The 12,677-nt window shown below is 48.5% G+C and overlaps 1 protein-coding gene across 1 annotated transcript; it reads left to right on the forward strand.

Moving 5' to 3' along the window:
- Positions 1–39: 39 nt before the first annotated feature.
- LOC100545547 (WD and tetratricopeptide repeats protein 1) lies at positions 40–12,677 on the forward strand. The gene is made up of 10 exons (XM_019622777.2): positions 40–340; positions 4,535–4,683; positions 6,841–6,924; positions 7,789–7,835; positions 9,031–9,142; positions 9,520–9,707; positions 10,081–10,263; positions 10,567–10,661; positions 11,716–11,831; positions 12,235–12,677. Exons 2-10 carry the CDS (start codon positions 4,636–4,638, stop codon positions 12,334–12,336), a joined length of 975 nt encoding a protein of 324 aa, XP_019478322.1. The 5' UTR covers positions 40–340; positions 4,535–4,635; the 3' UTR covers positions 12,337–12,677.

Here is a 12,677-nt window from a genome sequence, read left to right on the forward strand (position 1 = left end):
TCCCTCCCCGAGGCGGAAAGTTTCTCGTAGCCCGCTGCTCTGCTCCCCGAAGGGCTGCCCTGCCCTCCCCTCCCTGCTGCCCTGCCCCATCCCTGTGGCGCTGGCAGGAGGGAGGGCGGAGGGCTGCCGTCGATCTGCCCACCCTGCGGTGCAGCTCAAAGTTTGCCTGATGCCGCTCTCCGCTCCTGGTCCATCGGGTCTCATCTCTGCGAGCTGCCCGTCTCCCGTTGGCCCTGTGTGCAGGGCCTGGGGAGTGACTGCTGCTCCTGGCAGCACCTTCAGCTGGAGCAAAACCTTCCTTTTACTCGTTGTCTGCTGTTGCCTCCGCTCCTTCCTCTAGGTTTGCTAATAAATCTGTATGCATATGTTCTAATTTGCCCCACGGCCTCTCGGGTAGTCAAGGTGTAGAGGAAGTAAGTTGTGAGTCTCAAGAAGCCTGCTGGGTCGTGGGATTGGGCTCCAAGTGGTGTTTGGATGAGTGGAGTAATTTATAGATGCTAAAGGGGAGAGTCATAGGAATCTTCCTTTGGGATGAATCACGTATCCGCAAAGCCTCGTCGTGCACAAAGTGCTGCTTTTTTCGATGACCTTGAGCATGAAGACCGAAAAACTTGGGCTCATCCAAACAGTTAGGAAGCAGATTGCTCATTAAGCTGCTTGGTGGAGATGCTGTGTCGCTGCTGTTTTCGGAAGGGCAGCGGGTCGTGTGGTTTGGATTTGGAAGCATAACTTGTCTGTGTCGCTGCGTTGCTGCAGGTGTGAGCGAGGTAGGGCTGTGTGGGGGTGCTGTGAAAGGAAAATGCATTCAAGCAAAAGAACAGACCCCCAAATTCTGGCTGCATTGGGACCGTTTAATAGTAGAAGAGCTGAATTGTTTGCATTGTGAATGCTGACACTCTGTTCCTAGACTCTGAGCAAGTGTTTCAGGAAAATTAGAAGAGCCAGCTGGGGAAAGTGAGAGAATCTGGTAACCCTCCCCTCCCAGCACCTCTTTGGAAGAGCACTTTTCCAGGAGCTTAAAGGGCTCTGAAGTTGCTGTCAGTGTAAATACAGCCTAGCAGATCTCGGGACCACAGCCTGCAGAAATCTGGGGCTTGTTAATTTTTGACTGCAGATTTTAAAGGCCAAGTGTTGCGAAAGTTTTGGGATGTTTTTGGTTTTTTGTTTTTTGTTTTTTTTTTTTTTGTCCTCTGGAGCTTTGCATGGCCGGAGCAGGAGAGTCAGACGAGAGTCAGGACTGCAGCTCAAGACAGGTGGGACAAACCTCTTTATGTTTGAGAAAAGGCCGTTGGGTGGATGAGGTGGCAGCTGTAAGTGGGGTATCCCAGGTGGGTTTGGCACAGTGAGGGTGAGGGAAGGCTGCCTCTGGTTTGAGACTGGGCACGGAGGCACTCTTGAGAGGTGATGGTGAAACGTGCTCAGCAGTCGTCTGATACGGGACCAGGAAAGGTTGTGGTGATCTGTGAGGCACAGGAAAGTGAAGCTGCTTGTGTGATCATCGCCGGTAGCGACAGCACAGATTTATCCTCAGTTGTTCCTTATCACTGGACCTTGATCCCTTCTTTTCATGAATTGTTGTTGTTGTTTTTAATGGCCAAATGCTAAAAAGCTTGTGTTGGGGCATCTCACATGTGGTAGATGCACTTGGCCGGTGCCCGGCCTTGGTAAGAGCATGTTTAAAGTCAGTTTTGCATTGGATATGTTATTTAAAACTCTGTCTTATTCCACTTTGTCAACCAAAGGGCCGATTTCATCCATGACTTTGTTGGCCTTTACCTTTTAAGAACTAAAGTTGAGATGTGTCGATCTCGTGCTGAGACCTGCTGAGCGCTGCTGGGATGCTCCACCACACAGCTGTAATCCCAAAATCGTTGTGAGAGGTGTCAGACTGCAGAGCATTGCTGTGCTCTGTCAGAAGAGGTGTGCTTCACAATTCTGGAATGGGCACAGTGTTGTGGCAGAACTATTGGAGAGCAAGGGAATCTGTCTTAAGGGGCAGTGCTTTTTGGGGGTGTGCTGATGCTCGTATCTTCCTCTGACCAGGCTGCTTGTACAAAGAGTAGACAGGCGGCGTGCTGATGGTTTTCCTGTAGCCTCTTCAGCAGCAAATGGGCTTTTTGGTGTGGGCTCTGTGTGAGTGCAGAGCACGGTGTCTTGCTTTGCTGTGTGCATCCTTTGGGTCACCTGCTGAACTGTCACGGTGGATATGTGTGGATAGAAAGGAGGTGCTTAGAAGCTAGCGTGACTAGAGCTAAGGGATCTGCTGAATGTGCTCCCAAGGCTATGGAAAGCACTTCAGAGAGCTTTGGGTGTTTGTCACTGGGGAGGTGACCGCCTGCTTTGCTCCTTGGTCTGCTGGGTGTCCAGAGATCCATAGAAAACTGAGCTGTGCTTTAAGAGGAGGGGCTGCCCAGACTGCCTGCTCTGATTTCGTAGCTCTAAGATGGGTGGAAAGCTTCCAGCAAGGTTGGGACGCTGGGATCTACCGGAATATTGTCCCTCCCATCTCTTTATGCTGTGCTTTGTGCTGCTGATGGATCATTCGCCCCTCTGGAAAGATTTCTCTCACTGTCATCAGCCCCTGCTCACAGGTTCCTGCAGAAGAGCGCTGTGGAAGTGCAGTGTGTGACTGCTGCGTTCCAAGGCTTGTGTGGAGGAGGAGGGGAGCTCAGGTGTGGGACCTTGGGCACTGCATGGCAAGTACCCCTGTCCTGTGCTGCAGAGGGATGGCAGGTCGCTGCCCTGTTGTCTGTAGGTGGAGGAAGGATCCTGTGCAGGATTGATGTGAGGCCGGTTGGTGGGGATCCAGGCTGGGAGGAGGGCGGGTGGAGGCCAGCTGGAAAGATGTCTGGGGGAAACAGAGGGGAGAGATTGCAGATAGCGCTCATCCCTGCAGCCTGCCTGGGCGTGGAGCTGCTTTTTGTGTTGGCAGTCCTCTTCTGCTTGCAGAACTTAGCAGGAGAGGGTTGGAAACCATATTATGTCCTGCTGGTAGTGTCCAGCAGCATAGCTTGTTCAGCGTGGCTGGTATGGTTGTGGCAAGCTGGCCTCGGCCATGAGAATCTGCTGGACTGTCCTGGTTTCCCATTTAACCTCTGTGCTGCAAGCAGCAGGACCCACCTGCCCTGCAAAGTACTGTGCTCCTGGTTCTGCCTTGGCTGGGGCTGCATGAGAGAGGGAGCCCTGCTTGTTTGCTGCTGCTGTTGTCTCCTTGTAGACTTGATCTCCATGAACAGGCAGAACAAAACCAATTCTAAGCCTGCATGGCAAGCTAGAGAGCAGGTATCAAAATCTGACAGCTCAGTCATCCCACTACAAGGAGCAGTGTGAAATATTGATGAGGAAATGCACTCACGGTGGTGCCTCTTGCTATTAAGCCCGAGAGTGGAGCAAGCATTACTTAACACGGGAGTGAATAATGCTAAGGATGCTTAAAACGTGAGGTCTCTTCCTGTGTGTGTCTGCCAGCCTTGCTGGTGCTGCTGCTGGAGTATGAGAAGCATGGATTAAATACACGTGTGATGGCAGATTGGACAGACACGTGGTTGCTGGTGATGAGGGGCAGTTCCAGGCTGTGTGCTGGGTTCCTGGGGAGCCCTGGTTGAGCGCCCTTCACTCAGCAGGTGATGGCATTCAGCAGAAGCTCAGCTCATTGCAGCAGTACGCAACAGGGCTTCGTGCAGCCACGAGAGCTGCTCACCGGCCTGCAAACAGCTCTGCCCTTTTCAACATCGTATTTGAGAGCTGCCAATTAGAAGGTCTGGCCCATGCTATGCTCGTGCGCTGTTCCTTTGCTGTCTGTGGGTTCCGTGGTGCTCCTGCAGGGTCACAGGGCTGTTTGTCACCGTGAAATGGTCTCATTTCAGTGAATCAGCATTTCCTTGTTCAAGAGCATTTTTGGCTTGTTCTGCTTGCCAGTGCTGGTTGAAAAAGAATTCAGAACCCTTGGTTTATGTAGGGCAAAACGGTGTGGAAACCTCAAATTTCTCCCAGCAACACCATTTTAAAAGATCACCCTTTTTCTATTGCTGGCGTGATGGGGTGTTCTGGTGGTTGTGTCACCTGATGATGAGCTGTTAGGATTTCTAAGGGGCACTTGTTTGATTATTTGCAACAGAATAGTTACTGTGATCGAATAGAGCAAATGAGAGAGGAGAGGTTGCCAGAAATGTCAGTGCTTTGTGTGTTCATGGTGTAATGAGAGGAGTGAAATCGGACAGAAGTGGGAGAGGCTGTGGAACAGCACTCGTGTGGACACATGGGGTCTTTGCAGGCATAGCAGTGTGGCTCTTCTAGGCTGGAGTTGTGCTCTGCAGTCCAGAAAGGGGACTCCTGAATTGGGTGTTCCTCGGTCCTGTGTTGCTTCTCCCCATCCTTGAGCTTCTCCAACAGCCTGCATACAGAACACTTCAGTTCTTGGCCGCTGCTGGTTTCAGGGAGGGCAAGGGAGTGCTTGATGCTGTCTGTTGTTGTACATGAGTGACCTGATACGTTTGCCTGCCTGTCTTTATTCCCTCCCTGTTCTGTTCTGCAGGTAATTAAATGCCCGTGGTGTGGATCTCTGCTCTGTTGGCATGCTCGGCTGCACAGCGGCTCTTCCAGTAGCTTCTCCTCATCCACCCCCACTGCAAGAGGATGGCGAAAGCAAACATAACTCGAGACATCATCCACAGGCAGATCAAGGTGTGTGTGAGCTGCCTTCCTTGCTCAGCAGTCAGCGCTGTTGCTGGGTTGTGAAGCACCCGTGTTGCCTTCACCTCTGAAGGGATCTCTGCTACTTGCATATTGATAAGCTGCATAAGGAGCTTAACAGAACAAACGTACGAGGCCTGTCGTCCCCCTTAATGAGGCGCTGGGGCGCAGTGTGGCATAGCAAGGATACGGTTCTTCTCCTTGAAGGAACGCACCGAGCTGGCTCCACATCAGCAGATCAGTTCCTTTAGAGTGCAGCACTGAAGACAGAGACCTGGCTACTTGTGTTTGGGCAACACAAAGGACCCTTAGCTAGCTTCCCTCATGAGTTTTTTGCCTACTTCTTTGTGTTCTTTTTATGTGATCTTGCCATCAAAGGTATTTTCTGACTGTAGTGAGGCTAATGATCTCTCTCTCTATCTCTGTCTCCTTTGCTTGCTGCCTTTCTTTTTCTTTAAAGAAGTGGTGTTTTTGCTGCCTCTGTGTAGGAAAAACTTCAGCTGTGGTCAGATCAGTCATCTGATGGCTGCATTAGTGAAATATCTCCTAACGTGAAAGGACCAGCTACAGCAGACACAATAGGCAATTATTGCTTAGACTGGGAGGCCTTGAAGCGTTTGCAGCTTTTCTGGTAATCAGCATTCATGAAAATGGACTGCTAGTGACTGGAACCAGGCACCAGGAGCTTGCATCCCCCACTTCACTGTGCAGTTCGGTACCAAACTTTGCATGATAAGCCCGTAATTTAATCCACGTGCAAAGATATATTTTGCAGCCTAACGAGGAAGGGATGGTTCTGTGTTAGCCTGGGACTTCTTCACACCGACTGCTCTGAAAGACTTTCATGTGTGACCTTGGGAAGGTTGCTAAGTCTGACAGTTCCTTGTAGAAAAAGCAATATCTGACTGCACAGAGCTGACAAAGCTCCTGAGGTTGCAATAGCAAGGCAATTATAGCTGCAGCACCTCGCTCTGGACCTGGGAGTGTTTTGGGAATGCTACCCTTAAAAAGATGTCTAAGGGTTTGAAGTTTGTCATGGAATTTACTGCAAAAGCCCGTGTGAATTTGTTTGTTTGTTTCTAATATCCTCATGCCTATCTCCATTTTGGGGCAGTGAGTGGAGTTCACTACTGACAGTGATCTGCAGAGCTGCCATGTATCACACTCGTTCTTTGTGTCCACTCTACACCTGCTAACGCGTTCCCAGCACCATCAGTACAAACTGACATCAGCGTTTGTAGATGGTGATAACAAAGGTTTGGGTCGTCTTCACCTGACTGCAGCGAGTCATGGGGGGGACTGGGGCTGATTTGGGTGCTGGGAGAGAGGCTCTCCTCACATGTTAGGTGTTCCATCCAAAATATGGCTTGCGTTCCCTTTTCTCTGCGGTCGGCCTTCTTTCATGGAAGCCATCTGCTAACGCATCTGTGAACTCTGGGAGATCACAGGGGAAACAACTGGCCTGCTTTTCTTCACCTTCATTTGTACTGACGCAGTTCTGTGGCAGCTGTTCTCTTCCCAGTAGAACAGGCCGTGCCGTGGTGCTGCAGCTACGTGCTGCTGCCCCATTTCTGATGAAATTACCACCTCAGGTCCATCCTGTTACATTCCTCAGTACATTTCCCATTGGTGGTGGTAGACTTGTGAGGATGACGTGGAATTGCTGAGGTTACGAGCGCTTGACTCAGGTTGCAAAGTGATGTTTTGTGCTTCAGGACAGGTCCTGTGTGATGCCAGCCTTCTCAGCAACAGTAATCCAGTGCTGTGGACTCAGGAGTCCATTGGTTTTGGAATAGTTGCCAAGGGTCTGAGATGGGCAACCTCTTTATCTTCCATTTCTGGCATAAAGTGTTCAGCTTTGTCTTGGGATGGGCACCTTCAATCCTCGTCTTGGCTGCCCATCTGGAGCCTGGTAATTAAGTAGACATCATTTCAAACCACTCCAGGTGCACGGATCACAAACGACCTGCCTGGTGATGTGAGTGATGTCTTCCTACAGCAGGACATGGCCCAGTGCTACGGACACCCCAATACCTGGCAGGGTCCCAACTTGATTTGTTCTTGAATCCTTTCTCATAAAGTTAAAGAAAAATGCACTGCATGTTTTTTGCTTGCTGTAATCATGTAACCCTTCTTTGCTCCGTGCAGGAGCGGGGTGCACTGGGCTTTGAGAGGCACTATCATGTCACCGACCCGTTCATTCGACGCCTGGGCCTGGAAGCGGAGCTGCAGGTAAGTGGGCAGCATTCAGAGAGCAAATAGAGCTACTTGTTCAATTTACTAGAGAAAGCACAGCACACTGGAATTCTCTCTTGTGTGAGAGAGGGATGCTGACTGCTTAGTCTCTTAAACTGTATTAAAACCAGGAATAGCTCTGTAAGATCTTGTGTGAGCTTTCTGCGTTACCTAATGCATCTGCAAGAGCCTTCAGCTGGTGTGCATCAGCTAACCCCAGCAGTGGTGTGTGGAGTGGGCAGCTGTCAGCTGCTCAAGATATTCAGCTGTAATGCTGAAGCATAGCGTTGTCTAAAGAATAGGTTTGCAACCTGACACGAATCTTAGGGTTGTCTTGAGCTGGGGGAGGAAAGAATTCCTCAGTCTCCCTTTTCAACCACAGCTTTGATCTCAAATGCTGCTCAGTGCTCTCTGAGTCTTTCCTGTTGCAGTTGTGAGCTAATTTGGCTGAAGATGTATGATACAGTCACCCAGCAGCAAGGTGCTTCTAAGAGAGTTATCAGAAATGCATTTTCCTTGCAATCCCAGAGAACCTGTACGTGTAATTTGTCAGCCTAGCCAAGGGCTGTTGAAGCAAAGTCACCTTTCTGTGCATACAGCAGGATATCATCAGTAGCCTCTGAGACTGATCTGCCATTATATTCAATGCTGTGCTGTTGTTTCTTTTGTTTCATTTTGCCTTTTCTGCTCCAGCTGCTTGTAGCAAATCTGTCTTCTCCAGAGGTGCTCATCTGCCACGTGGGTGTTCTGTAGCAGGGTTGGAATAGAAAGCTGTGTGTATTGGTATTGGAAGAAGTTGTGTGTTGTCTTAGAGCAGCTCTGAAGCGTAATTCTGTCTTCCCTTCTTTTTTTTTCGCTCAGGGTCACTCTGGATGTGTCAACTGTCTAGAATGGAACGAAAAAGGAGAGTAAGTATGCAGTTTGTTTTGGGGGATCTGACAGCCCAGGTTCTCCCAAGAGTTGGTTGTAGCTCATGTAATCATAAGCATCTGCTTCCCATTCCTGGTAAAGTGGGTGAAGGCTCAGACTCCAAGTTTTGATCTGTAGTGGAGCTCTCACATCAAAGAAGCTGAATTTTGTTAACTACATCTGTATGTTACTGGAAGTGTCCCTTTAGTCGGGGAAGTGGTCGGACTAAAATGGGGAGATTGAAGGCTGCTTCTCTGCTCTTAAGAGGTATTTTGGATTATAATGGATCTTTAGGATTTGCCCAGCTGGTGAGAAGTGACGTTTCCCTACCCCCTTCACCATGCTGTTAAAGGCTGCTGCTGGGAGCAGATACTTCAGGAAAGGAGGCAGAGCATTTGCCCCTCCCTGCACTTTTAGAGCAACACTAAACATTTCAATCAACTGAGTGAAATAAAGAGCATCTGCATGGGAAATAACTGGATGGAAGGAAGAGCCTATATTTCCTGACATGCCTCTTACAAAACCCAAGCCTGCTGGTCTGATAGTCTTCAAAATTATTTACCAGTGGAAATTTCATATACTTGTGAGAGCTCTGGCTCCAAGGAAATAAGCGTAAAACAGCTGAGGGTGCGGATGTCAGATTCTTTTGCTTCAACAGAAGTTAGATGTATAAAGCAAAGATAGATGTAGGAATGCTTTGTAATATTGCTGCCACACCCTGTGCTTAAAAAGCAGTCTGTGAGTCACTAAGTGAGCCCTGCCTTGGGACTGCTTGGGCACATCCAAAGTCCGGGGATGAATAGCTTGGCGTGAGCTTGGGCGTGCTGCAGGAGCACTTAATGCAGCCAGGCTGATAATGGAAATGGAGGTCCTGTGTTTTGTTGTTGACCAAATGCTCCTGGTGTTTCTGCTGTGACATGTGAACCTGTGGTGAGCTGGGTCAGGATGTTAAATGAAGATAAAAACCAACCTTGCTTTATTTTCTGTGGAATTGTTATTTGGCTGGTTAAGCTTCCTGAGCTGGCTGGTATGTGGGAAGCATAAAGAAAACATAGCTGTGAAAAGAGGGAGGAAGAAGGGTTTCTCTGACCTCAATTAGCTTAATGACTGCCTATGCTCAAACCAGTCTTAGGAACTGATCACAGCTCAGAACAGAGGAATATGAGATGCACACTTCTTTTCTCTTTCTTTTAGCTTGTTGGCCTCCGGCTCAGATGACCAGCATACCATTGTCTGGGATCCTCTGCACCACAAGAAACTTCTTTCTATGCACACAGGACATACTGCAAACATCTTTTCTGTCAAGGTGTGTCATTGTGATAAGGAGGACTCGGTGGGTAAGAGAATGGGCAACCAGAGGAGCAAGAGAGTAGCTCCTTAGAAGCTGCTGGGAGGCATCTTAACGCAAGCAATCCATTCCCTTTCCCCAGTCATTTACTAATTCTAACATGAGGAAAAATGGCACATCTATTACCTGTGCTGCTTAGTTTATACTCTCAGTTCATGCAGCTCCTGAACTTGGCTCCTTATCTCTGTAAAATCAGAGGGAATGGTTGTAGCTAATCAGGAACTAAAGATACGTGATGAAGAAACCATTTTGCGTGTTACTGTCAGTGGGGACTCTTGAAAGTGGATAGCAGCATGTGTGGAATATAGTTTCAATGTCACATCTGTCTTCCCCAGTTCTTGCCACATTCGGGGGATCGGATCCTCATCACGGGAGCTGCAGATTCCAAGGTGCATGTCCATGACTTGACTGTCAAGGAGACCATCCACATGTTTGGAGATCACACCAACAGAGTGAAGCGGATTGCCACAGCTCCCATGTGGCCCAACACCTTCTGGAGTGCAGCAGAAGATGGGCTAATCAGGTACAGAACTCATTCTGCCCTGAAATGAAATGGATAATAATCCATTGCAGTACGTACTAGGCATAAATTGAAAGAGAGACAGTCTCAATACTATGAGCTCCAGCTCATCTCTCTTTCCTGCAACTGAAAGGAATCGTCTTGAAATGTAGATGCATTTGATAAATATGTTACCCAGCTGATCTGTTTCCCTCCTCTGAAAGTGAGCCCAAGGAAGGAATGGCTGTATCAAACGGAAAGGAGGAAGGCAGATAACAACACCACTGTGGTGATTTGAGTGGCCTTCAGCTTGGTCACCACGGAAAGCTGCACTCCTCTTCCTGCTGTTGCCATTCTCTGGTGACATGGATTACCTGACTCTCTCCTCCCTTTGCAGGCAGTATGATCTGCGAGAGAACAGCAAGCGCTCAGAAGTCCTGATCGACCTGACAGAGTACTGTGGGCAGCTGGTGGAAGCCAAATGCCTCACAGTCAACCCCCAGGATAACAACTACTTAGCAGTAGGGGCAAGTGGCCCCTTTGTGCGGCTCTATGACATACGGATGATCCACAACCACAGGTAACAGCAGCTGGCCTTTGTGGTCCTTCTTGGCAGACTTGAGTGGTACAGAAATCTGTGCAAGGCTTTGGTGGGAGGAGGAGCAGTGGTCTGTCACTCACTAGTCTCACTGTGCTGCTTTACTCAGCCCTTTCTGTCACCCAGAGTCTTTTTCATCCAAGCAAGTACATGGAGCGGTGTGAGGCAGGTCTGTGATTGCACAGGTGTGAGGGCTTCTGCTTATGTATGAACAGAAAGAGTCAGCAGAGCTCAGGCTTCCAGCTTGAGTGCCGTGATTGTAAGATTGGTCTTCTTTTTGGCTAGGAAGAGCATGAAGCAGTGTCCTTCAGCTGGAGTGCACACGTTCTGTGACCGGCAGAAGCCCCTCCCGGATGGCGCGGCGCAGTACTACGTGGCAGGTATTGGGATGTGTGTACTGGTGGGGCTTCAGATTAACGCCTGACTTCTACCCATCGCACGAGAAACCACTGCTTGGAAGGGTGCTTCTCTAATAGAGGGATGTTCCACAGAATTGTAGCTTGTTTTGCTTCTGTGCTGTGAATTCTTGCTTGTGCTACCGGCCTGCTTTCCCTGACTTGGCAGCAATGTGTGTTGGTGAGCTGGCCTTTCTCTTTGTCTAGCTTAAATGTCTTCAATGTCCTTTTGTCAGTTTTATTGCAAAGTCAAGGACTGGATAACCTGAGGAGTCTAGACATCCTTCTGGAACTGGTTCCAGCAAGGGTGCTGTTTAAAGTCTTCCTGGCACAGAAGTTGCTTGTCTTCATCCAGCAGCTGAGGAGTCAGGAATGCATTGTCTGGGCAGTGTAGAAGGCATTCTTCTCCAGTGCTCGTTGTTTATGATTTTTTTCCCAAAATGTCTGTAGGTGGTTGTTGTTTTTTTATTAATATCTTAGACCAGCACGTCCAACAGACCAGTGTTGACAGCCTTGCTTCTGATGAGTCCCACTGGAGGATTTCGTAGGTCCCCTGAATTGGTCATGCAACACATCTGCTGTCTGAAGCAAAAGAACCCTTGTGTGAGCTGAATATTTAGGAGCCTTGGCCCGATTGTGCTAAGAGCTTTATTAAGGAAACCTGATTAAACAGTCAGAAATGGAGGTGTTTGTTTGCGGCTGGTCACAAATCACAGAAGCTAAATCCTTAGTGAATCCATAAAACCAGGATGTGCTGCATTCTGCAGCCTTCAGTTAGCAAGCTAGCTGTAATCTGGTCTTCCCTTCAGATGGAAATAGCCTTGCAGAAATAGCACGTGCAGCACATGAAAAGGCAGCTCCATACATCTGAGTGTTTGGGTTACTGGTGGAAGGATTCAGCAGGCAGTGGTAGGAAATGGAAGATCACTTGGTGCATGTGCTTTATGCTTTTGCTTTTACAAGAGGTTGTTAGGAGAGCACAGGGCTGGTGTAGGACGAAGACAACAGTTCTGAGTTACTCTAATCCTTCCCTCTGCAGGGCACCTTCCAGTGAAGCTTCCAGACTACAACAACAGGCTGAGGGTTCTTGTGGCCACGTATGTCACCTTCAGTCCTGATGGCACCGAGCTCTTAGTCAACATGGGAGGGGAGCAGGTAAGAAGTGGGCAAGAGTTTGGCAGGAAGCTTCACATACAGTTGTGTTTGTTGGGTTGCCACTGACCCAAGCTCTGCTTCTTACCTGCCATTATTTCTGATCACTGTGTTAATTAAATGGTTAAAATATCTTGGAGTTTGAACTGTTTGAATCAACTGGTTTGAACCTTATGAGGAAGACAAGGCTCCCGTTTCTCTGTGGTGTCCTTTATAAATACAGTGCTGGAATGCAACAAGACACTGGTACTGCCATTATTTTATGTGCACATGTCTATAAACAAGACAGAAAATGGGAAATACGACTAACACCAATGTGGAACCATCTAGCTATGTTTTATTTCCGTCCCTTGAGCACCTGTGTATCACTGACTTCTTGTTGTCAACTTCTTCCTTCTTTTCTTAGGTCTATTTGTTTGATCTCACATACAAACAGCGGCCATACACTTTCCTCCTCCCCAAGAAATGCCATACTTCAGGGGGTAAGTGTGATGCTGTCATCAATTGAGTGGAAGGCAGAGTGAAAGCATGTAGTACACAACTCTTTTCAGGGTGCAGCCCCCATCTGGGCGGGAAGGAAAGGAAAGGAAGTAGGGCATAGCTGGTGCTGGGCTATTTCTGCATTGCAGCTCATACTCTGAGTTCTGAAACTCTTACACATGGTGACAGAATTCTGTGAAAATGTGTGTCTTGAGGGGAGAAATGAGCTGCTGAGAATTGTTTGCATGTGTGAACTAAGGAGAATGCTTAAAGCTCTATCTAAAGGATAAAGCAGACTTGGTAGAGTGATTGTAGTCCTAGTGCCTTGCCTTTAACTAAGGGGGAAAAACTTTTCATGTAGACAGACAT

This window comes from Meleagris gallopavo, chromosome 25, assembly GCF_000146605.3.
Source record: "Meleagris gallopavo isolate NT-WF06-2002-E0010 breed Aviagen turkey brand Nicholas breeding stock chromosome 25, Turkey_5.1, whole genome shotgun sequence".
NCBI classification, from domain to species: domain Eukaryota; kingdom Metazoa; phylum Chordata; class Aves; order Galliformes; family Phasianidae; genus Meleagris; species Meleagris gallopavo.